This window comes from Osmerus eperlanus, chromosome 19 (genome assembly GCF_963692335.1).
Source record: "Osmerus eperlanus chromosome 19, fOsmEpe2.1, whole genome shotgun sequence".
Lineage (NCBI taxonomy): Eukaryota > Metazoa > Chordata > Actinopteri > Osmeriformes > Osmeridae > Osmerus > Osmerus eperlanus.
The window spans coordinates 13,633,415-13,658,520 of record NC_085036.1 but is presented as its reverse complement, the minus strand read 5'-3'; the positions used below and the strand labels follow the sequence as shown (position 1 = coordinate 13,658,520).

Sequence of the window (25,106 nt, the reverse complement as noted above, 5' to 3'; positions counted from 1 at the left end):
TCGACCAGGTCGACGTAGTCATATTAGTTGCTGTGGTGTTTTAGAGACACCTTGAGGGCTGTTGCTGGATGTGCATGCAGTCCGATGTTTGGAATTCAAACGCCAAAATCTTTCTACTTCAGTCGACTGAGACATCAACCTACAAAAGTTTTAAATTTGGTTGGTAAGAATCCCCCCCCCCCTAATCTCCTTTTTACATTTCAGTGCTTGTTTGTTTTGTTCTAGACACAAAGGACAGGATTGCACACTTTATAGATAACTAATTTCCCCTAGGCAATTTAAATTAGGGTAAACCATCGTCAAGTTGGACAACCTTCATCAAGCCTTCATTAGGTAAATGTTTCAGGTTTTAAAAGCTAATTTATTGCCCTTAACCACCGTTTCCTCAAAATGACATCTGAACTAACGTTATGGGGCGGGGGAGACGCATTTACAGTAGGACGAATTCATCTACATGTAAACTTCCTCAAACTACACCAGAGTCGTTTTATACACTTCCTCCACGAAGTGAACAGACTTCCTTCATAGCGCAGCTCTGCCCGGCAGATAGAAGACAACGGGAGATCCGCTCCAGGCGCCCGACTATTTTGAACTTAGTGGAAGACTATGCACGGTAAGTCAATCGCATCAGAAATTGTCGGCTAATGATAAAATGTGTTTACGACCGTTTCATTAATAGCTACTTCAGTTAAGGTTGGTAAACTTTTCCGTCCTTCCTAAACCCATCCATTTCCTTATTTCTTTTTCTTAACTTTTGTGTTCAGAGCCGTTTGCCATTATTATGTTAGTAAAGGACAACTTTGCCTTCTGTGTACAGTAGGCCTACATAAATCAATAATTATCCGCGATGAGAGCAACTTGATTGATGTAGCTTATCGACCACTCCCTAAGAATGCAGACATGTTTCCTTCACGTTTCTAAAGGAAGGTGAGGGGGCCTAGTTTAGCTCCTAGTCTGTGTGTGAGTGTGTTTGAACGTGTCTGAATGTGTCATGTTTGTGTGTGTGGGTGTTTGTGATTTTAGGTGTCCAGGTTTTGTGTCAGAGTCTGTTTAATACCCAGTGGTCTGTGACTGGCAGACTCCCGTTACCATCAGTGATGAGGACACAGACGACACAATCACTTAAGCATCTATTCACGTAAATAAAACTGGTCTACCGACTTCAGATATATATTTAAAAAAAGGGGGACCCACGCTGCCAGACAGAATAAGAGGAAGTGGGTGTTGTACCTATGGCCCAGGGTCAGGGCTGCTCGGACACTCCAAGCCCCTGGTGGGGGAGGAATGCTGGACTGGAAGCAGGGACTGTCCCCCTCTAGTGTTTGGAAAGCTGGAAGTCTGACAGCTTCACTCATCAGCCCCTCGACACCCTCGACACAGATACGTTAGGTTGTTCTTCATCCGGTTGCTTGTAACTGTGTGTAAATCCAGCTGTGTTACACACCGGGCGATGACATCACAGGTTTGATGTCTTCCGTTATTGGTTGGTTTGTTTCTAGCAGCATGATGGTTGACTAAGATGAACTAGAACGACTAGCTGATATCTCCCTGCTCAGACTACAGTGGATCACAGAGACCAACAGTCTCTCAGCTAGCTGCAGGAGTCCATCCCTCCGGATCCTTCCTTCCTGTTTCAGCTTCCCTTCTGAGGCCTGACCTCCCTCGCACCAGTGCTGGCAGAGGACAGATTCACTCTGACAGGAGCGGTGAAGCCACCGTGTCTTGTCCGTGTGAATACGGGACCACTTGTCTTTGGGCTGTAGGGTTACGCAACACGCTGACCGACGATGGACCAATGGTCACTCTCTGTTTTATTCATTTGGAACACACTCTACTCTGAACCATTTACATCCTCTAATTCCTCCCTCTCTCTTTCTCTCTTTCTCTCTCTCCCCCCCTCTCTCCCTCTCTCTTTCACCCTGTTGTGTATCCTTAATTGTATTGTTCACTGCTGCTACGAGAGAGAGGGAGAGAGAGAGGACAGAGAGAGACAGAGAGAGAGGGAGACAGAGAAAGAGAGGGAGAGAGAGAGGACTGAGAGAGAGAGAGAGAGAGAGAGAGAGAGGGAGAGACAGAGAGATAGGGAGAGAGAGGGATAGGGAGAGAGAGGACAGAGAGAGAGAGGACAGAGACAGACAGACAGAGAGAGAGGGAGGGAGAGAGACAGAGAGGGAGAGAGAGAGACAGAGAGAGACAGAGAGATAGGGAGAGAGAGAGAGGGAGAGAGAGAGAAAGGGAGAGAGACAGAGAGAGAGAGGGAGAGAGAGGGGGAGAGAGAGGGAGAGAGAGGGGGAGAGAGAGAGGGAGAGAGAGGGGGAGAGAGGGGAGCGTGGGTGTCCGGTCTCACTTCTGCTTTGAGGAAGGGAGGGAGTTTGCTTCAGAGCCTTGCAAATTGAGAAAACGAAAGTGTGATATTCTAACCTGTCATGATTTCTTCAAATATCAGACGTATTAAAACAGTCGCTACTCCTCATCATCTCTGTTAGCACTTAGCTAGCCTGTCAGCTTAGCTAGCCTGTAAGCTAGCCCCTGATCAGGCCCTGGCTCCAGCCACAGTGAGCTAACTGGGACACACCCCTGAGAAGAGGGTGGAGTAGGGTCTAACTGTCTCCCTGGAGACTGGGCCGAGTCACTCTCACTATCCAAACATCTGGAGAGAGAGAGAGGGAGGGAGGGAGGGGAGAGAGAAAGGGAGGGGGGGAGAGAGAGAGAAAAGTTAGAGAGAAGGACAGGGAGGGAGGGAGGGAGGGAGGGGGAGAGAGAGAGAGAGAGAGAGAGAGAGAGAGAGAGAGAGAGAGAAAGGTTATGGAAATTATGTCAACAAATGTAAATAATTCTATTTTACACTAGATGAGGATGCTACTTCTGGGTAATGTGTGTTTGTTTTCCAGTGAGTAAGTTAGTCAGTTGGCTGTACTGTGTAAACCCTGGATAACATCTAAGATTTGGCTCCTGTTTCCTTGTGTACTCTTCATTTACATAAACACAAATACATAAACTCTCCATCATTGTCTGTGCTGCCCAGACCGTACCATACTGTCCTGTTCAGGGGGGTTCGAATGCAGATGGATTCTGTGTTCTATTAGCGCTTGTTGTCAAACATTGACAGGGAGAAGCACCGCTTTGTTGTAATAATTTATCACTTCCACTCATCTGGGTTCTTCAAAGCTGCTAAACCAGCCATGGCTATAGAGGACAGGAGACAAGTGGGGGGGACAGAAGCTTAACTAGACCTTAACTTGTATGTGTGTGTGTGTGTGTGGATGTTGGTGTGTGTGTATGTCTGTATGCTGGTGTGTGTGTATATTGGTGTGTGTATGTCTGTATGCTGGTGTGTGTTGATGTTTGTGTGTATGTTGGTGTGTGTGTATGTCTGTATGCTGGTGTGTGTGTATGCTGGTGTGTGTGTTGATGTTTGTGTGTATGCTGGTGTGTGTGTATGTCTGTATGCTGGTGTGTGTGTTGATGTTTGTGTGTATGCTGGTGTGTGTATTTCAGGTTGCTGAGGGGGCAGAGGGGCGTGATCAGGGCTCAGCATGCAGAGCATCAAGTGTGTGGTGGTAGGAGACGGGGCGGTGGGGAAGACCTGCCTGCTCATCTCTTACACCACCGGAGCGTTTCCCAAGGAGTACATCCCCACCGTGTTTGACAACTACAGCAGCCAGGTCAGTCTAGGCCCAGCCACCGAAGGAGCTCATTTAGAGTACCGTAGCTAACAGGGTTTTATATTTTAGATACAGCTTTTTTCCCACCACAGTACTTGTCTTGATATATATATTTTACTACTATGTTTATTGTCTGCACCAACATCCCCAAAGCAATATCCTTGTATGTGAAAACTTACCTGGCAACAAACCGGTTTGTGATGGTGCTGTGTGATCCTGGTGGGCTGCAGGTGACCGTGGACGGACGCTCCATCAGCCTGAACCTGTGGGACACGGCAGGGCAGGAGGAGTACGACCGGCTCCGCACCCTCTCCTACCCACAGACCAACGTCTTCATCATCTGCTTCTCCATCTCCAGCCCCGCCTCCTACGAGAACGTCAAACACAAGTGGCACCCAGAGGTCAGACCTGACTCCCTACTAGTGTGTGTGGGTTTCACACTGCCCAAACAAACACCAATAAACACAGATAAACAGCCAGGAGTTGTTGGGTTGTGTTGGTTTGGTGTGATACACCTGTTGGCATTTGTGTGGGCAGTGTGAAAGTAACAGTTATATATACAAAACATTCTAACCCCAATATCCACCAGTAGAATGTTGAGTTGTTGTGTTAAAGGAGTTATGTTAAAGGAGTTGTTGTGTTAAAGGAGTTGTTGTGTTAAAGGAGGGGTTGTGTTAAAGGAGGGGTTGTGTTAAAGGAGTTGTTGTGTTAAAGGAGGGGTTGTGTTAAAGGAGTTGTTGTGTTAAAGGAGGGGTTGTGTTAAAGGAGGGGTTGTGTTAAAGGAGTTGTTGTGTTAAAGGAGGGGTTGTGTTAACCCTCGTGCTGCCTTCGGGTCACATGACCCAAAGGTTCATAACGAACCATCATTGTGTTTACCCAATTTTACCCAATACAAAACCAAATAAAAATACTTTTCTTTTAACCTTCGCAATGTGGGGGGTCTGAGACAGCCCGACGGTTAAAAGAAAATGCTTCACTTTGTTTTTGTATGCGGTAAAGTTGTCGCAATACGACGGTGGGTCACAATGACTGATGGGTCAGAACGACCCGAGGAGAACACAAGGGTTAAAGGAGTTGTTGTGTTAAAGGAGGGGTTGTGTTAAAGGAGGGGTTGTGTGTGTGTGCCAGGTTTCCCACCACTGTCCCGGGGTGCCCATTCTCCTGGTGGGCACCAAGAGCGACCTGCGGAATGACGCAGACACCATAAGGAAGCTGAAGGAGCAGAACCAATCACCTGTCACGCATCAGCAGGGCGTGGCTCTCTCTCGGCAAATCCACGCCGCTCGCTACCTGGAATGCTCCGCCCTCAATCAGGACGGGATAAAAGATGTGTTTGCAGAGGCAGTTAGGGCTTTTCTCAACCCCCAACCCACAGCCCACAAGAAATCATGCATTCTGCTGTAGGGAGAGAGGGCTGGGTGCGGATTCACAGAGGACAGGAAGGAGGGGTGTGGGTGAGAGAAATGGTGAGAGAAGGGACGGAAAGAGCGAGAGAGACCCTGTTAGATCTGAAATACTGTGGACGGAGATATACGGTATACAGGGTTAGAGTTTAACCATCGTGCTGCCTTCGGGTCACATGACCCAAAGGTTCATAACGAACCATCGTTGTGTTTACCCAATTTTACCCAATACAAAAACAAATAAAAATAATTTTTCTTTTAACCTTTGCAATGTGGGGGGTCTGAGACAGCCCAACGGTTAAAAGAAAATGCTTCTTTGTTTTTGTATGCGGTAAAGTTGTCGCAATACGACGATGGGTCACAATGACTGATGGGTCAGAATGACCCGAAGATAACACAAGGGTTAATAGGGTTCATTCTAAATCTATCAGGAACATTTTTTCTTCTTGCTACTGACTGGGTGTTTATATAATTCTCACTGCCCCAGAAGAGGAACAGGGATAAGAAATCTCCAACATTGGAGGTCAAGTTGAGTTAGCCCCAAGAAAGATGTCATCTTGGAAAGATGTAAAGATTGTAAATTGAACTGCTAAATGAGTAGCATTGCTCTGCAAATGACGAATTGCCCAAACCTCCCACCTTTTAGTCAGTTCTGATAGGCCAGAGCAGTGACACTTTCTGGCTTTACTTGAGGCTGATTGGTCAGTGGAGACTGGGAGTGTGTTCACAGAGGTGAAGCATCTCTAAAACATCCTTCTACACCGACTCCTATGTAAACACCTGCGCTCCAATGTAAACGTATCCTAACGTCGCACTCTGCCGAACAGCCTCAAGCATCTCCCTTTCCTCCCACTTCCTGGTCAAGGCTGCACCCATCCGTGCGCCCCGTAATGACCTCTCATCCCTTAGCTCTGCGATAGTGACGTTTCAAAAGGCACAATCACTGGAACTGGGCAGCTGTTCCGTAGAGCAGGAAGACGTTCTCCATCAGGGCTTCTCTGGGAGGAAGCGGGCCTTCTCGTCTTCCTCCAAGGCTGTCGTTCGTCCCCTAGACCTCCAGTAGCGACCTGACCAGGCCCACTGGAACCTACACGTCTCCTCCATGCCCCCCATAGCCCGTCCACTTCCTGTGAGCTGTGCTTGAACGCACCTTTTTATGTAGAATATTTATCAAATCTGTAATTTATGTTTGTTTTTCTAACACGATTTAAATATTTTTGCTAATTTGTCTATGAACATGCAATGATACAACTTAATAAAGTGTCTGACTGTAGGAGTCTGTGCTTCCGAAACATAGTACATTTGATATTAAACTGAGAATTAAATTCCTGTAATTAAAATCCTACCATGATCCCGCTGTGTGTGATGTGACTGTGTCTTGTCAGAGGAAACTGGAGGCAGGGGTGAGGAACCACGCGGCAGGAAGACGGCTCTCACAATAAAGATCCCTGCTGTGAGTCACACTCATCCGAAAGTTTCACATTCCGAGGGACTGAACCCACACACAGACTCACACAGTCACAAAACCTACACATTCCTCACATTTGCCCAAACCCGCCATCGCTGCAGTTATAGCCCCAGGCTCAGTCGAAGCGTATATTTCACTCTCATACCAGCTACCAACATGACTTTTGAGAATACAAAGGTCAAAAACACATAGGGTAGGAATGTTCACGTTCAGACGACACATGAAATCCATCTGCACTACTCTGCTGCAGCACTGTTCTCCACCTCTCTGATTTGACAGTCAAATTAAGTCTCTGCACTTCCTGTCAAAAGCTGCAGGTTTACAATTCTCGTTTGTCTAAGCGCGAGCATGTGACCCTAAATCATCTGTTTACTTATTCAAACGGTTATCGGTCGTACCCTGAGCTTCCATTGACACAACACCCAACCACTCCCTTCCCCATATCTTGTGATTAAAATACTGCAGTCAAATAAACAGGAAGGCAGGGATAGGTCATGATGTGGTTTCTTAGGTCCCCGAGATGTCCTACAGCTGTCAGTCGTGATTTGACCTTACAGAACTAGAAAAGATACGGCTCATTTTCTCATCCAAGACAGTTTTGAGAAACGGAAACAACCCCATTGTATGCTTTTAAAATTTTAATTAAATCTATAAAAGCTATGACACATATTTAGGCAGTGCTACACTGACTGGAGCAGCAATTGTTTCTTCACTGTAATAACGGTTGAGTAATTGCTATGAAACTGGACAGCTGTTCATACTACACGTCAGACGGAGTGATACTAGGATTCTTTTGTTCTGTTTTAGCACCTGGTGTGCCAAGGTTATAGGTTATTTCCTGTTGGACAACATCACAAATATTTGGTATCACAAACAGGATGGAATGATTGATTCGATTCCAGGCCTGTACTACTAAAACATCTGTTATGAATTCTTTGAGTAATCATCTTAGTTCTTCATCGGCTACCGACGATTCTTTCTTGTTAGAAATCATAATTTCACAACAAACTAAAAAACCGCAGCTTCTGAATATTCTGGTCCAGTATCCATTTTTTTTTTTTTTTTTTTACTAAAATCACCTGATACCTGGATCCTTAAAGTTTGGGGCCCCATTCAAGATATCAGGTGGTGAGGACCAGGTGGTGAGGACCAGGTGGTGAGGACCAGGTGGTGAGGACCAGGTGGTGAGGACCAGGTGGTGAGGACCAGGTGGTGAGGACCAGGTGGTGAGGACCAGGTGGTGAGGACCAGGTGGTGAGGACCAGGTGGTGAGGACCAGTGTGTTGCTGTCACTGCTACCACTCACCATGCACACTTTAAAATACATCATCACAAATATGCACCTGTCACACCTGATGAACACATGCTAGAACACTCCATTAAAGGGGTTTTCATTTCCTGAGAAAAACATGACATGGACATGTCCATGTCATCTTCCTAGGCCTTTACCGGTGTACGTGTGAGAGTGTGTGTGTGTGTGTGTGTGCATGTGTGGTGGGAACTGTGGAAAACGACTGCCAGCAAAGACTGTTAGGTAATCACCAGTGACGATGAGCAGAATCCACACAGCCTCACTGCAGTCTCTCTATATCCATCGCAGGTTCCCATTTCAGAACTGAAAACCCATGAATGTTGCTGCCATAAAACAGGCATTAAAATAATCATGGCATTTGCTTTCATACAAACGAACACACACACACTTTCACAGTTGGCCACCACTGGTCGGTCCCCAGGATTGGGAGTGTTGTAAATGATGAAGTCTCCCTCATCCTCCTCAAAAACGCTTGTCTTCCGGGGGTGTGGCTACCATCACTTCCTTGTTCCCGAAGTCCCAGAATGCCGTCATATGAAACGCCATGTTCGAGAGGACCACCAGGTATTCACAGAGCGCAAAGAAAGTGTAAACTAGACAAGCAAAGAAAGAGAGAGAGTAAGTGAAGGGACAAGTGCTTTTTTTTAAACCATTTCCTCTGAAGCAGGGTTGATTACGCAAGATGTCATGACATGATATCCAACCGCCCGAAGTTAGACAGGAGGGGGCGGGGCTACAGCACTCACTTCCTGGTTCGCAATACTTGTTGTGTCGCCTGAAGAAATAGAAGGTGGTAAGAAGGCAGATCACGTTGAACACAAACAACCGGAGCTTCCAACGATATGACGTCATCTCCTGAATGGTTAAAGAGAAGAAGGTGAGCAGCATTTTAAAAGTGTCATGTGTCATTTGTCATCACCACTGTACGAAGAAAAAAATCTATAATAGGATTTTTAAATGTTTTATACAGAAAGACCAACCAGAGGTTTGCTGTCCTGATACAGAGTGCTTTACTTCACCTCCGAATGATACGTTTTTTTGCAAGCCACTTCCCCTGCCGTGCTCAGAAAATCCAGTGTGTTCATCATCTGTGGTCACCCCGAGCGCCTTTGCAGATACACACCCTACACAGGAGGGTTTGTAGGGCTTCCTCTCATTTCAACATATAAGCCGAATCTTACAAGCTATTCAAGCCCTTTGTTTAAAAGCAAGTCGGATCTATGTGTGAATATTACATTTACATTTAGCAGACGCTCTTATCCAGAGCGACTTACAGGAAGTACAGGGACATTCCCCCCGAGGCAAGTAGGGGGAAGTGCCTTGCCCAGGGGCACATCGTCATTTTGCACGGCCGGGAATCGAACCAGCAACCTTCTGATTGGTAGCCCAATTTCCTAACAGCTCAGCCATCTGACACCCCACCCCATTAGTGTGTTGATGTGAGACGAGAAGGCCTATCTTCAACCTCACCACCCTACATCTCTATTGCTAGCACGCCTCAGCGTCAATGTAACCACAATTGGCGCAAAAAGTTCACTAACCTAATGCTTATTATGCTGACTTGTTTAAATGGCAGGATCAACAAAGTGCATTGCATAAGTGTGTACCGTCTTGATCACGTCCTCTACACTGCCATCTGCTGGTGAGAAGCGATACAGCACTCAAAGGAGTGTTGTTGATTGATTTATTTCAGTTTAACAAGGTCAACCAACAAAATATGCTGAACACAACCAGGACTCAAGGCTTAAATAGGAAAAGCTTAGGCAGGGATTGTGCACAGCCAAACACACACATACCTACGCGTACTGTTCATGATTAGAAATTACAAATTAAACACCTGATTTGACAGCTGACACACGCAGGTAGAGTAAGGGAAGAGTGGTTATTTTACCTCAGGGTTCAGAGAGTACTTTTTAACCACCTGCCAAAGCCTGCAGGTAATGAGCATGTGTAGGAAAGAGCTGGCGATGAACACGATGAAGCCATACTTGTGCACACCTGTGAACACACATCAGTATACATCTCTGTGCATTAGAACGATGCTGGGAGCAAACATCTACACATGTAAACAGAAATATTGATAAAGGTTATGGCAGCTCTATCCTCGTCTTAGGTCAAAAACACTGTGTGAGTACATCTCAAGTCGTAGAGCATGTGACTGCGAACAGGAAGTTGCAGGTTAAAATCCCGACAGTGTACGTTGGATTAAAGTGTCTGCTAAATGAAGACATTATTATTTAATGTGGGGAAAACTGAGAATGATCGATAGAAAGACATCCCAGTCTAGTGTGTTGATAAGTACTGACAAGAGCAAGGGAGAGACTGGCATGCACTATGCTCTCTGGATGTTTAGAGAAACCTTGCATGTCAAGCGAGGATAACAGACAATAATAGATTGGCGATCAACGTGTGTATGTGTGTTTTCAGGTCCTGCGTACAGTACACATTTACATTTAGCCTGATTCCCTAACCGCCCAGCCATCTGACCCCCCTACACAACATTACTCACTGTAAGTTTCTGTTGAGGAGACATAGGTCAACATCAGAAGGCCTACATTCTCTGCCCATGAAGCAAGCAGAGCCAGTCCGCTGAACAGCAGATCCAGCTGTCTCTTAGCAAAACGCCCACGGTAGAAGGTAAAGTAGGCTACCGCAACCAGGAACCGTGGCGCCGAGTGCAAACCGATGCAGAACCGCCAGATATACCTCTCAGGCACCAAACTGATGGACGCACTGATTGAGGGGAGGTAGTTCGGCACCTGGTGAGACACAACGGCTAGATTGATGAGTAATATCAGTTATTATACCCTATATTGTAAGAGGGAGTCAAGAACAGAATGGAAATATTCATGCGACTAGATTAAAAAAATATATTCACAATAGCTGAACTGGTGCTTCAACCGACTTACTTGACAGTGAGTGTAGGTAGACTCCTCGAAATGATACATCAAAGAAATGCCAATACTGGCTATCAAGCCGGTGAGCGCCATCAAGACCGTACCCACGGCAAAGTGCGTGAAAGGCAGCCGTATGAGCGGCTTGTCCCGGTCCAGGCTCCCATATGGTGCTTGAAGCATCCTACAGACAAAGTTACGTTAGCTAGCAAGCATCGTTAACCATTGGGCTATGGCATTGGATTGTTAATAAAAGCCTGATAGCATCGCTAACGGCTCTACCTAGTGTGAACTGTTAGCAACTCGAGCTAACTAGTGATATTGCTTAGCTACCGCCAACACTAGAGCTAGCTAGACTAGCTAAGACGCTTCCGCCGGTGGTGGAAATAAAGCTGAACCATCTTAGTTTGTGACGTTAGCGCAATCTTAGTGCTGTGTATGATATGATACGATATGCTCAAATACATATACTTGGATAGATGGAAAGATGTTGTTGTAATCCCCCAATATCTACTTCACCACGGTAGCCTAGCTAGTGCTAGCTCTACTACTACTGTCAGTAGCTCCACGTACTTTAAACCCAAGCTAACTCGTTGACGAGCTAACGTTGTTGCTTTTTAATGCCATCCATCCGACATGTCTTATCGTCAACTACTAGCCAACTAATCACTGCTACTCAAAAAAATAGTACGCTAGCTGTAACGGTAGCCTACTGCCCAGCGGTTATCCATGCATTAGCTCTACTGTACTGTAACAGTACAACCAGATGAGTAGGCAACAGGTAGAAGCAGGAAATCAGGCAGACGTCATGGAGACGTCATGCGTATGCCAGCGTATCCCCTCCCCTCATACACACACACGCACACACACAATGTAATGCAGGCACCGATCAATCAGACACGATAAAATGAGCAGCTATTCTACTTTATACATTTATTTTGTCTGTCTAATACTTACTCCCCATATGAAGGAATTGCATACATTATAATGTTTTAACGTTAAAGTTTAAAGTTTTAACCTTTGGAAACTTCTGTTCCCATTTTCTTTATATAGTCTGTGTCAAAAAGGATTCCTGGCAAATATTGTATCTTTAAACTGAGGTTGTACAGAAGAAAGGGTCTGATGGTTTGGTCTCTCAGGCCATATATCAGACCACTCAGACACCTGGGCATTTCATTTATCTAACACTCTTTTTTTTTTTTTTTGTGACGCTTTTATCCATAGTGACATACAAACAGGGCATTTACAAACTGTACCTCACATCTCCAGACCAATAGCCTATTACATAAAGCCAATTTGTAGCCAATTTCATGAAGCATTGAGCAGTACATGCAACCTGATGTCTTCTATTCTCAATAACGCTTACATTCTCAGTCCCCTAGTACAATTAAAACCAAACAACATACAGCTATCATGCATTAATGTATCCAGACAATAATGTATCAATTCACAAGAAGACATAATACATAATATTTTTGTACAAAGTATTGTAATTAGTGTTCATTAGAAGTTAGAGTGGTCATAAATGACAGTGGGCATCGGGGCAGCAGTGGCTCAGGAGGTAGAGAGGATCATCCAGTAATTGCAAGGTTGGTGGTTCGATCCTCGCCTCCTCCTGTCTGTGTGTCGAAGTCACCCCTAATGGGCAGGCCAGCGTCTTGCATGGCAGCTCTGTCTGTGTGTGTGTGTGTGTGTGTGCGTGTGTGTGTGATGAAAATGTGCTTTGAATGCTGCTGAGGGACAAAAACAGGTGATGCAGTTTATTTACCAGATACCATAACTGGGTGACTGAGACCAAAACTGAGGTTGTACAGAAGAAAGGGTCTGATGGTTTGGTCTCTCAGGCCATATATCAGACCACTCAGACACCTGGGCAAGTTCACAAGGCACAAAAAGAGGGCATAACTAATACGTACAAGTGTGACTCGATCTACTTTTCCATAGAAGGCTGTTAGAATAGGGGAGACGAGGGTGGAGGAGAGAATGAGAAGCAGCTGAATCATGTGCAGCACAACTGTTTTTTTAGCCTTGGTGGTCGAGGCTTTGCCTGAGGAAGCAGATCTGGCTGCTATCATCACACCAAAGTAGGAGCACAAGATTACGATTCCCACAAATACAAAAGTGACGCCAGTGAAGGCTTTATCATAATCATAGAACACTTTGTGTTTATAAAGTGCTTCTTTAGAACAGAAATCCAGCATGTACTGATCTAGAGGCATAGACTCCAGGAGGATCAACATAAATATTCGGATGATGGTGCTTATGCCGGAGATGGCCCACACCACAGCAATAGACACACCTGTGTTGTTGACGGTGACGAAGGCAGAGTGCCTCAGTGGGAAGCACACAGCCACATACCTCTCCAGTGACATCACCGTCAGGTTGTAAGGGGAGATTTCAGTAGTAAGCATGGCCACTATGACAATTAAGAAACAGAGATAGCGAATCATATACACGCGGGTGGCAGCCAGTATGTACAGAAGTTGTCCCAATGCTAACTGGAAGGTGTCAGAAAAAATAAGATTGTACAACAAGACGTATCGAGGTGTTTCTCGAAAGACTGGCTTGCTCCTTAAAGTGAATAATACAACCCCATTGATATAAAGAAAGATTAATAATGGTGCTACCGACACAGGTCCAAAGAGGACACTTTGTGTGAAACCTATTGTGATGTTGTCCTTGGGTTGTGTTAGGTTTGACATCTCACAGCTGCATCTGAAAGAAAGAAAACACATTGACATTGTTAGATGTTATGTTGTTAGACACAACCAACAAATGCACTGCAAACACGAACAAGAATGTTTAGGGATGTTATTAGCCTCACATTATGAGTTTTGTCTTCAAATATTTTTTATAAACAAGCATCTTTGTAAAGAAATAATTCACATGAGAGCATAAGCTTCTTTATGGTTGCTCATCTGACTGCAAGATAAACATGAAAGTAAGATAAATAAAACAAATCTGAAATAAAAAGAAGTTGCCATTTACTGTAAAGGCCCTGATCAGCTTTACCTGATGTCTTGAGTGTGAAGCTTGATAAGGTGGTGGTGCTGGGATTACAGTCCATGATCTGAGAGGCGTGCATGAAATCCTCCTATTTAAATTCATTCATATCCTTATTGAGGCCACCAATAACATAGACACCAATATGATTGCATCATCAGTGACATCTAATGTGTGTGTGTGTATGTGTGTATGTGTATCTGTTTGTGTGAGACAGTGTGTGCGTTTGTCTGTTTGTGTGAGACAGTGTGTGTGTGTGTGCGTGAGACAGTGTGTGTGTGGTTTAGGTGACAACTATGGCGTACATAAGGGATATCTAAAGTGTGCATGTTTGTATGGGTGTAGGATTCTTTGCATCAAAGTGGAAAGGATGGTCTGACATGAAACACGAGCACGGCTTCTCTGAAGTTCTTTTTGACAAAATGTATAATTTGCATTAAATAATGTCTTGAATAAAAAGTTAAAATAATAAATAGTTGCACAGTTAGGGGTCAAAGTTAAGTTATATTAATTAACTCCTTACGCTTACTTCTCCTAAACCATACACAACATAAATTATGTCAGTGTTTACTCAGAACTTTAATGAAGGCCTAAAGGAATAATTAATTCTAAACAACATTAAATATTAATGATTTTTAATGAGGGGACAGGGGACAGGATCAGAGTGTTTGTCTTGTTCACTAGACAACATTTAAATTTAGATTTAACATTCAAAAAGACCCCTACTGACAAACAGGTGAACTGCTGCTGTGTAGAAAAACATGCAATAGTACATCAATGATGTCATGCATTTTGTACATTTGGTTAAAAAAATGTTTTGTTGTTAGTAAATCCGTTATTTAGTAATGAATGTCATTTACTTGATTTCCCAGACCAGAAATGGTTTGTTTCAGTTTATACAGCAGGAGGAGACTCTCGATAAACTCCACATAGTGATAAAAGGAACGCATGAATTACAACGTCACGGTTTGAAACTATCTATTTTAAGTAAAATTTACTTTCAATATAATCCACAGGTTTACAAAACTATTTGTAGCCAATTTCGTGAAACAATCAGCAATTGATGCAAACTTCTATTGTGTATTACACTTACATTCTGCAACCTACTACAAGAAAAAAAAAGCAGCTATCATGCATTCATTTAGTCAGAAAATGATGTAAACATTTGCAAGAAGACATAATAGATGATATAGTGGTACAAAGGGGTGTAATTAATGTTTGTTAGAAGGCACAGTGGATGTTTGTCCCAGTTTGGGATGTATGAGACCAAAACTGAGGTGGTACAGAAGACAGGGTCTGATGGTTTGGTCTCTCAGGCCATATATCAGACCACTCAGACACCTGGGCAAGTTCACAAGGCACAAAAACAGAATATAATATATACGTTCAAGTGTGGGTCTGTCCACTTTGTCACTGAAGGCTGTTACAATAGGGGAGAAGAGGGTGGAGGAGAGAATGAGAAGCAGCTGAATCATGTGCAACGCAACTGTTTTTTTTAGCCTTGGTGGTCGAGGCTTTGTCTGAGGAAGCAGATCTGGCTGCTATCATCACACCAAAGTAGGAACACAAGATTACGATTCCCACAGATGTGAAAGTGACAGCAGTGAAGGCTTTATCAAAATCATAGAACAGTTTCTGTTTGAAAAGTGTTTCTTTAGCACAGAAAACCAGCATGTACTGATCTAGAGGCATAGACTCCAGGAGGATCAACATAAATATTCGGATGATGGTGCTTATGCCGCAGATGGCCCACACCACAGCAATAGACGCACCTGCGTTCTTGGCGGTGACGAAGGCAGAGTGCCTCAGTGGGAAGAACACAGCCACATACCTCTCCAGTGACATCACCGCCAGGTTGTAAGGGGAGATGTCAGTAGTAATCATGGCCGATATGACAATTATAACACAGAGGTAGCGAATCATATAGACGTGGACGTAAGCCAGTATGTACAGAAGTTGTCCCACTGCTAACTGGAAGGTGTCAGAAAAAATAAGATTGTACAACAAGACGTATCGAGATGTTTCTCGAAAGACTGACTTGCTCCTTAAAGTGAATAATACAACTCCATTGATATAAATAAAGATTAATAATGGTGCTACCGACACAGGTCCAAAGAGGATATTTCGGGAGAAAACTATTGTGATGTTGTCTTTGGGTTGTGTTACGTTTGACATCTCACAGCTGCATCTGAAAGAAAGAAAACACATTGACATTGTTAGATGTTATGTTGTTAGACACAACCAACAAATGCACTGCAAACATGAACAAGAATGTTTAGGGATGTTATTAGCCTCACATTAGGAGTTTTGTCTTCAAATATTTTTGATAAACAAGCATCTTTGTAAAGAAATAATTCACATGAGAGCATAATTTTCTTTATGGTTGCTCATCTGACTACAAGATGAGCATTAAAGTAAGATAAATAAAACAAATCTGAAATAAAAATAAGTTGCCATTTACTGTAAAGGCCCTGATCAGTTTTACCTGATGTCTTGAGTGTGAAGCTTGATAAGGTGGTGGTGCTGGGATTCAAATCAAATCAAATTTATTTGTATAGCCCTTTTTACACGCAAGCATGTCACAGAGGGCTTCACATATGCCCATAGAATTACAGCAGATGATCTGAGAGGCTTGCATGAAATCCTCCTATTTAAATTCATTCATATCCTTATTGAGGCCACCAATAACATAGACACCAATATGATTGCATCATCAGTGACATCTAATGTGTGTGTGTGTATGTGTGTATGTGTATCTGTTTGTGTGAGACAGTGTGTGCGTGTCTGTTTGTGTGCGTGTGTCTGTTTGTGTGAGACAGTGTGTGTATCTCTGTATGTGTGTGTGTGTGTGTGAGACAGTGTGTGTGTGGTTTAAGTGACAACTGTGGCGTACATAAGGGATATCTAAAGTGTGCATGTTTGTGTGTGTGTAGGATTCTTTGCATCAGGGTGGAAAGGATGGTCCGACATGAAACACGAGCACGGCTTCTGCATGCATGTTTGTGTAGGTGTAGGATTGTATCAAGGAAGAAAGGATTGTCTGACATGGATGGCTTCTCTGAAGTCCTTTTTGCAAACATTTATAATTAAAAATACTGTATTGAAAAAGATACAAGAATAAACAGTTGCACAGTTAGAGGTCAAAGTTAAGTTATATTAGATTGTGAAATTGACCCCTTCTCCAACTTATCACTTGTGACACAAAACAGTTAATATGTTGTTTGTGATTGACTGTAGATAAATTCTCGTCTTGTGGTCAGATCAGGAGGACCGCAGTGATGTCATGGTGAAGGCCACATACATGCTTTACTCTCTATTGTCACAGATTAGATTACATCATCTGTCCACAAGGAAACATTGATCCCTCGTCAATAAAACCATACACAACATAAATGATGTCAATGTTTACTCAGAACTTTAATGAAGGCCTTAAGGAATAATTAAAGTCTAAACTACATTAAATATTAATGATTTTTAATGAGGGGACGGGGGACATGGATCAGAGTGTTTGTCTTGTTCACTAGACAAGATTTAAATTTAGATTTAACATTCAAAAAGACCCCCACTGTCAATCAGGCAAAGTACTGCTGTGTATAAAACCATGCAATAGTACATCAATGATGTCAACATTTACTAAGAGCTTTAATGAAAGCACAAGGGATTCTTCAGTTCTAAACTACAACATTAAATATTAATGCTTGATAATAAGGAGATAGGGACTGAATCAGGATAAACAACAACTCACGAAAGTCAGCTCAATGTTTGTCTCATTAATTAGTGTAATTACAGAAGTTCCTGTATCAGCAAAATCAACAAAATTGTGAAACACTTTTGGGAGGAAGGAGGGAGACAGCTGGTTTCAACAGATCTTGACCTTGCGAGAATGCATCGTGCCAAGCTCCAAGTTATCAATTTTTTACTCGAGCCACAGTGGTTTGGACCAATAAGAATCAAACCACAGTGGTTCGGACCAATCAGAATCCTCTGAGGAACTACTGGCAGCTACAGGCGTGGTTGAAGTTTTCCCATGACAGACAGTGATAGACAGATGGTTCATCCAATATATATATATAATAGTTATATATATATAACTATTTTTGTTTAGGGACTTTTTACAGTCGCTAGGACACATTTCTCAATACTTTTTCAAACTCTTCACATAGTTCTCCTAACCAACTTTCAGCTTGGCACAGCAGTTAATTTCCCATTCAAAATGCATTAAAACTACCAAATCACTTCATACATGTCTCAAATCAACTCATTCTTCCATAACACTAGCAAAGGTTGACAGCCAACAAACACACTTTGTCACCCAAAAAACAATGACCTAAAACCACTAACAACAGGTAGCATTATACAATGTTTTCTTATGTAAAACAAGGACACCTCTCTACTGTTTAGAATTCACTTCAATATATGTTACTGGAATGAATCAGACCAGTATCCAGTATGCTTCAATATATTGTATGTCTTTGTTGCACTGAGTAATTCCAGAATACAGTAATCCACACCATCCACTGATACAATAGGAATGCTAGTGTCAGGTGGCTGAGCGGTGAGGGAATCGGGCTAGTAATCTGAAGGTTGCTAGTTCGATTCCCGGTCATGCCATCTGACGTTGTGTCCTTGGGCAAGGCACTTCACCCTACTTGCCTCGGGGGAATGTCCCTGTACTTACTGTAAGTCGCTCTGGATAAGAGCGTCTGCTAAATGACTAAATGTAAATGTAGTGTACTCGGCCTTCTGCATTTGGCCACAGGTTCTCATCCACATCACATTACATTTATTCATTTAGCAGACGCTTTTATCCAAAGTGACTTCCAAGAGAGAGCTTTACAAAGTGCATAGGTCACTGATCATAACAACGAGATAGCCACAAAACATTGCGAGTAGCCAAAACATGAAGCACACATTGTGAACAACCAAAATAAGTGCCAAAGGGAAGAACCATAAGAGCATGTAGTTAAACAAGTTACAATTAAACAACATGAACTGCTATAAGTGCAAGTGTACCTGTGGAAAGAAAAGCAAGCAACAATAATAAAACAATATATCACAGCGAGTACAAAAATTTAAGTCAGTTACCACTAACCACAAGAGCAACAAGTCTCTAAGCAAGAGTCATTGTGATCCTTGAGGAAACTAACATCGGGTCAAGCGAACCATTCCTAAGTACCGTTGTACTCCCGGAACAAGTGCGTCTTGAGCCTTTTCTTGAAGGTGGAGAGACAGTCAGTGTCTCTGATGGAAGTGGGGAGTTGATTCCACCACTGGGGGGCCAGACAGGAGAAGAGCTTGTGTTGGGACCGGGCGGTCTTGAGCGGTGGGACCACCAGGCGGTTGTCTGAAGAAGACCGTAGGTGACGGGTGGGGGTGTAGGGCTGCAGGAGAGACTTGATGTAGACGGGTGCAGTCCCGCTCACTGCTCGGAAGGTAAATACCAGGGTCTTGAATCTGATACGGGCCATGATAGGTAACCAGTGGAGAGAGATGAGGAGCGGGGTAACATGGGAGCGTCTGGGTAGATTGTAGACCAGGCGGGCCGCTGCGTTCTGAATCCTCTGAAGAGGGCGGGTTGCACATGCTGGGAGACCAGCGAGCAGCGAGTTGCAATAGTCCAACTTGGAGAGGACAAGTGCTTGGACTAGCAGCTGAGTGGAGTGCTCAGACAGGTATCTCCTGATCTTCCGGATGTTGTAGAGGGTGAATCTACACGACCGGGAGACCGCAGCAATGTGGGCCGTGAGGGAGAGCTCGTCGTCCATGGTAACCCCAAGGTTCCTGGCAGAGGATGAAGGGGTCACCGTCGCAGATCCCAGGGTGATTGAGAGATCGTGGGAGATGGAGGGTTTAGCCGGGATGATGAGAAGTTCTGTTTTGGCGAGGTTCAGCTGGAGGTGGTGCTCGGTCATCCAGGCGGAGATGTCTGTGAGGCAGGCCTCAATCCTAGCTGAGATCCCCGGATCTGTCGGGGGGAACGACAGGTACAGCTGCGTGACGTTCAATTGTTTTTGAAAGGAAGGGTAACAGTGATACCGGTCTGTAGTTCTGGAGAACGGCAGGGTTAAGGGAGGGTTTTTTGGGTAGAGGGGTAACTCTAGCCTGTTTGAAGGCAGAGGGTAAGGTGCCAGAGGTAAGAGAGGAGTTTAGGACATGGAGAAGAAAAGTTATGATGGAGGGGGAGATGGTTTGAAAGAGAGGGGAGGGTATAGGATCAAGGGGACAGGAGGTGGGGCGATGAGAGAGAATGAGGTCAGAGATCAGGGCGGATCCATGTCTCTGTCAGCGCAAGGGCATGAAGAGAAGCATGAGATGCAAACGCTGGGATGAAGTCTGCCTTGTTCACAGCAGACTGGCAGTTCCAGAGCCCTATAGAAAGAGAGAGGGCAGGTGGAGAAGATCTGGATAGGTAGTGAAGGTTAGAAGTTGACCGTATATACTTTGTGATATATCTACGTCTACGGGTAGTGTAGTGAACGGGAATGCTGAAGAAACACATGCTAGCTATGAATATGTTCTAGGTGGATTAGAATACAAATAGGGTGATACTTGTCAGAAGAGGTGATCCACCACGTCGGCCATTCTCGGTGGACTCCCGCAGGTAGACTCCCTGTCTTTGTTCGACCGAGTCTTCGTGCGCCGAGGCTGCCAGGCGAGGCTGCCTCTGCAGTGCTAATCATCTTATGTCATCTAGGGCAATACACCCAGGAAAGAATCTTCTGGCATGCCTGATCCATCCCTGGCAATGTCCAGGCATCCAATATTCATTGCGTCCAGGAGGGACATTTGATCATGTGGATGGTGGTCATAAACCTTCCACCTTCATGAGGAAAATAATTCCTCTATGGGGTTGAAGAATGGAGAGTTAGGTGAGAGGAAAAGTGACACCATTCTGGGATGGGCTGCAAACCACTTGGTGACTGCATGGGAGTGGTGAAATGCCACATTGTCCCATACAAATGTTGGCTGATTTCTTCTCTCTGCATCCCTTTCCTCACCTAGCACAACCCTTCCGTAGAGATCATTTTATAGCATTACATTTTTAGATTCTAAATATATTTCATTACAATTTTACTGTAGAAATGTAGCAAATTGCTGTCTTATTCAGTTTTGTATTGTTATTGTTTTGAACTTAAGTTTAACAGTTTTAAAAACAGTATGTAAGCATGTGCAAATTGGCCTGTAGAGTTTTGGCGGTTGTTGTGTCGAAGTGAGAAAAGAATGAATGTAATTTGAAAGAAGATGTCATTGAATGTTTTTTGTGCCAAAGCAATGATAAATGATCCACAGTTTAACGCACATATACTTCTGTTGTGCTCACTGTGTGACAAGTTTTGAAAAGGTGACTTAAGTATTGAGAAATATGTCCTAGCGACTGTAAAAAACTGTAATAAGAAGAGGTCAGGGGATCAGGGGATCAGGGGGTCAGGGGGTCAGGGGTCAGGGGTTGGTCAACATCTTTTCAACCTGTTTGGGTGGAAAAGTTCAAAGTTCAATCAAATATTGTATGTATATTGTATAATATATATACAATATTGTATAAATATTGTACTTTGACAATTCAAGAAACACTTTAACTTCTACACACTGAATACAATATGAGACAAACTGCATATGTAAGGTTAATGTTTAATGGACATGTTTCATGTCCCAGAGAATGTGTTTGGGTGTTCTATAAAATGATAAATCTGCTATTCTCTTTAGATTTTACTCAGACATGTCAACACAACAACAGGTCAACATCACTGTTAATAACATTTGTCAGTTTTTTTCTGGTTAGTTAAGTGGTGTGTGTAGCAGGGGGTAAGTTAGGTGGTGTGTGTAGCAGGGGGTTAGTCAGGTGGTGTGTGTAGCAGAGGGATAGTTAGGTGGTGTGTGTAGCAGGGGGTTAGTTAGGTGGTGTGTGTAGCAGGGGGATAGTTAGGTGGTGTGTGTAGCAGGGGGTTAGTTAGGTGGTGTGTGTAGCAGGGGGTTAGTTAGGTGGTGTGTGTAGCAGGGGGTTAGTTAGGTGGTGTGTGTAGCAGGGGGTTAGTTAGGTGGTGTGTGTAGCAGGGGGTTAGTTAGGTGGTGTGTGTAGCAGGGGGTTAGTTAGGTGGTGTGTGTAGCAGGGGGTTAGTTAGGTGGTGTGTGTAGCAGGGGGTTAGTTAGATGGTGTGTGTAGCAGGGGGTTAGTTAGGTGGTGTGTGTAGCAGGGGGTTAGTTAGGTGGTGTGTGTAGCAGGGGGTTAGTTAGGTGGTGTGTGTAGCAGGGGGTTAGTTAGGTGGTGTGTGTAGCAGGGGGATAGTTAGGTGGTGTGTGTATCAGGGGGTTAGTTAGGTGGTGTGTGTAGCAGGGGGTTAGTTAGGTGGTGTGTGTAGCAGGGGGTTAGTTAGGTGGTGTGTGTAGCAGGGGGTTAGTTAGGTGGTGTGGGTAGCAGGGGGTTAGTCAGGTGGTGTGTGTAGCAGGGGGTTAGTTAGGTGGTGTGTGTAGCAGGGGGTTAGTTAGGTGGTGTGTGTAGCAGGGGGTTAGTTAGGTGGTGTGTAGCAGGGGGTTAGTTAGGTAGTGTGGGTAGCAGGGGGTTAGTTAGGTGGTGTGTGTAGCAGGGGGTTAGTTAGGTGGTGTGTGTAGCAGGGGGTTAGTTAGATGGTGTGTGTAGTAGGGGGTTAGTTAGGTGGTGTGTGTAGCAGGGGGTAAGTTAGGTGGTGTGTATAGTAGGGGGTTAGTTAGGTGGTGTGTGTAGCAGGGGGATAGTTAGGTGGTGTGTGTAGCAGGGGGTTAGTTAGGTGGTGTGTGTAGCAGGGGGTTAGTTAGGTGGTGTGTGTAGCAGGGGGTTAGTTAGGTGGTGTGTGTAGCAGGGGGTTAGTTGGGTGGTGTGTGTAGCAGGGGGATAGTTAGGTGGTGTGTGTAGCAGGGGGTTAGTTAGGTGGTGTGTGTAGCAGGGGGTTAGTTAGGTGGTGTGTGTAGCAGGGGGTTAGTTAGGTGGTGTGTGTAGCAGGGGGTTAGTTAGGTGGTGTGTGTAGCAGGGGGTTAGTTAGGTGGTGTGTGTAGCAGGGGGTTAGTTAGGTGGTGTGGGTAGCAGGGGGTTAGTCAGGTGGTGTGTGTAGCAGGGGGTTAGTTAGGTGGTGTGTGTAGCAGGGGGTTAGTTAGGTGGTGTGTGTAGCAGGGGGTTAGTTAGGTGGTGTGTAGCAGGGGGTTAGTTAGGTAGTGTGGGTAGCAGGGGGTTAGTTAGGTGGTGTGTGTAGCAGGGGGTTAGTTAGGTGGTGTGTGTAGCAGGGGGTTAGTTAGATGGTGTGTGTAGTAGGGGGTTAGTTAGGTGGTGTGTGTAGCAGGGGGTAAGTTAGGTGGTGTGTATAGTAGGGGGTTAGTTAGGTGGTGTGTGTAGCAGGGGGATAGTTAGGTGGTGTGTGTAGCAGGGGGTTAGTTAGGTGGTGTGTGTAGCAGGGGGTTAGTTAGGTGGTGTGTGTAGCAGGGGGTTAGTTAGGTGGTGTGTGTAGCAGGGGGTTAGTTGGGTGGTGTGTGTAGCAGGGGGATAGTTAGGTGGTGTGTGTAGCAGGGGGTTAGTTAGGTGGTGTGTGTAGCAGGGGGTTAGTTAGGTGGTGTGTGTAGCAGGGGGTTAGTTAGGTGGTGTGTGTAGCAGGGGGTTAGTTAGGTGGTGTGTGTAGCAGGGGGATAGTTAGGTGGTGTGTGTAGCAGGGGGTTAGTTAGGTGGTGTGTGTAGCAGGGGGTTAGTTAGATTGTGTGTGTAGCAGGGGGTTAGTTAGGTGGTGTGTGTAGCAGGGGGTTAGTTAGGTGGTGTGTGTAGCAGGGTGTTAGTTAGGTGGTGTGTGTAGCAGGGGGTTAGTTAGGTGGTGTGTGTAGCAGGGGGTTAGTTAGGTGGTGTGTGTAGCAGGGGGTTAGTTAGGTGGTGTGTGTAGCAGGGGGTTAGTTAGGTGGTGTGTGTAGCAGGGGGTTAGTTAGGTGGTGTGTGTAGCAGGGGGTTAGTTAGGTTGTGTGTGTAGCAGGGGGTTAGTTAGGTGGTGTGTGTAGCAGGGGTTAGTCAGGTGGTGTGTGTAGCAGGGGGTTAGTTAGGTGGTGTGTGTAGCAGGGGGTTAGTTAGGTGGTGTGTGTAGCAGGGGGTTAGTTAGGTGGTGTGTGTAGCAGGGGGTTAGTTAGGTGGTGTGTGCAGCAGGGGGTTAGTCAGGTGGTGTGTGTAGCAGGGGGTTAGTTAGGTGGTGTGTGCAGCAGGGGGTTAGTCAGGTGGTGTGTGTAGCAGGGGGTTAGTTAGGTGGTGTGTGTAGCAGGGGGTTAGTTAGGTGGTGTGTGTAGCAGGGGGTTAGTTAGGTGGTGTGTGTAGCAGGGGGTTAGTTAGGTGGTGTGTGTAGCAGGGGGTTAGTTAGGTGGTGTGTGTAGCAGGGGGTTAGTTAGGTGGTGTGTGTAGCAGGGGGTTAGTTAGGTGGTGTGTGTAGCAGGGGGTTAGTTAGGTGGTGTGTGTAGCAGGGGGTTAGTTAGGTGGTGTGTGTAGCAGGGGGTTAGTTAGGTGGTGTGTGTAGCAGGGGGTTAGTTAGGTGGTGTGTGTAGCAGGGGGTTAGTTAGGTGGTGTGTGTAGCAGGGGGTTAGTTAGGTGGTGTGGGCAGCAGGGGTTATGGGTAGTAGGGTTTGGGTCAGAAGAAGCTTTGGTACCACAAGAAGAGTTGCACTTGGCTGCTCCAGTTTGACCAGTTCATTGTGACTTGAAACCAATGGGACACACAGCACTGGGACCAGCTGCTTGGGGAGATTTTCAAGAAGACTGATACACTCCCCTGTCCCCTCATTAATAAACATTCAAATGTGATATCATCCTAGAACTTAATTAGGTATTCATTGCTAGTAAATATTGACATCATTGCAACAAGTCATGGTTGTGCTCACTGGAGGTCAGGGTATTTAAACACCTGTAATAATCTGAAGTGAAGACATTCAGGCAATCAAGTTGAATGATTGTTTTTCAGCCAGCAAGGCTAGAACCCACAGGTAGGATCATCTTATAGAGACATTTGTAATTATGTATTTATTTTACCTCATTTTAGTTTTGTGATGCTGATGACAAAAGTACAGGATCTATGTGGTAATTTTTATGGGTTTATTTTCATCTTAAACTGTATTTGAGAATGACAAGAGCATTTTTCTTCAAATGTGCAGTTGTTAAGAAATTCCTCTTGCATTTAAAGTAACCGAACATTTTCTCTAAAACAACATTACTGTCAGCCCAAATAAGCCTTGTTCATGTTGGCAGGATATATGTGCTGGTGTTCTCTTTACATGATAAAAAATCAATTTTTACTCCTCAGAGTTAACTCAAACATGTCAAATTCAACAGGACAGCAAATAAACATCACAACGCCCGATATGTTTCAGGTTTAT

General features: G+C 44.7%; 3 protein-coding genes and 1 pseudogene across 3 annotated transcripts; 1 reads left to right on the top strand and 3 right to left on the bottom strand.

Annotated features, from left to right (window-relative positions):
• Nucleotides 1-107: 107 nt before the first annotated feature.
• LOC134039834 (rho-related GTP-binding protein RhoG-like) lies at nucleotides 108-6,419 on the top strand. Its single transcript, XM_062485947.1, has 5 exons — nucleotides 108-613; nucleotides 3,499-3,665; nucleotides 3,896-4,066; nucleotides 4,794-5,215; nucleotides 5,470-6,419. The coding sequence occupies exons 2-4, from the start codon at nucleotides 3,537-3,539 to the stop codon at nucleotides 5,067-5,069; spliced, it is 576 nt and encodes a 191-aa protein (XP_062341931.1). The 5' UTR covers nucleotides 108-613; nucleotides 3,499-3,536; the 3' UTR covers nucleotides 5,070-5,215; nucleotides 5,470-6,419.
• A 684-nt stretch (nucleotides 6,420-7,103) lies between these two features.
• On the bottom strand, nucleotides 7,104-11,537 carry pgap2 (post-GPI attachment to proteins 2). Its single transcript, XM_062485945.1, has 6 exons — nucleotides 11,316-11,537; nucleotides 10,758-10,926; nucleotides 10,358-10,607; nucleotides 9,740-9,846; nucleotides 8,595-8,703; nucleotides 7,104-8,441 (listed from the first exon to the last, which is right to left on the bottom strand). Exons 2-6 carry the CDS (start codon nucleotides 10,923-10,925, stop codon nucleotides 8,311-8,313), a joined length of 765 nt encoding a protein of 254 aa, XP_062341929.1. The 5' UTR covers nucleotide 10,926; nucleotides 11,316-11,537; the 3' UTR covers nucleotides 7,104-8,310.
• Nucleotides 11,538-12,392: 855 nt separating this feature from the next.
• On the bottom strand, nucleotides 12,393-13,539 carry LOC134039609 (odorant receptor 131-2-like). Its single transcript, XM_062485580.1, has one exon. The coding sequence runs from the start codon at nucleotides 13,481-13,483 to the stop codon at nucleotides 12,503-12,505; it is 981 nt and encodes a 326-aa protein (XP_062341564.1). The 5' UTR covers nucleotides 13,484-13,539; the 3' UTR covers nucleotides 12,393-12,502.
• Nucleotides 13,540-14,956: 1,417 nt separating this feature from the next.
• On the bottom strand, nucleotides 14,957-15,920 carry LOC134040082 (odorant receptor 131-2-like; annotated as a pseudogene).
• Between the last annotated feature and the right edge of the window lie 9,186 nt (nucleotides 15,921-25,106).

Excerpts from the sequence above, each read along its gene's own strand:
- LOC134039834 (XM_062485947.1), top strand. The coding sequence starts at position 3,537 with ATGCAGAGCATCAAGTGTGTGGTGGTAGGAGACGGGGCGGTGGGGAAG. Across the intron at positions 3,666-3,895 it reads TTGACAACTACAGCAGCCAG|GTGACCGTGGACGGACGCTC; the intron begins GTCAGTCTAGGC and ends GGTGGGCTGCAG. Across the intron at positions 4,067-4,793 it reads AACACAAGTGGCACCCAGAG|GTTTCCCACCACTGTCCCGG; the intron begins GTCAGACCTGAC and ends TGTGTGTGCCAG.
- pgap2 (XM_062485945.1), bottom strand. The coding sequence starts at position 10,925 with ATGCTTCAAGCACCATATGGGAGCCTGGACCGGGACAAGCCGCTCATA. Across the intron at positions 8,704-9,739 it reads AGTACTCTCTGAACCCTGAG|GAGATGACGTCATATCGTTG; the intron begins GTAAAATAACCA and ends TTAACCATTCAG. Across the intron at positions 8,442-8,594 it reads CAAGTATTGCGAACCAGGAA|TTTACACTTTCTTTGCGCTC; the intron begins GTGAGTGCTGTA and ends TTGCTTGTCTAG.
- LOC134039609 (XM_062485580.1), bottom strand. The coding sequence starts at position 13,483 with ATGTCAATGTGTTTTCTTTCTTTCAGATGCAGCTGTGAGATGTCAAAC.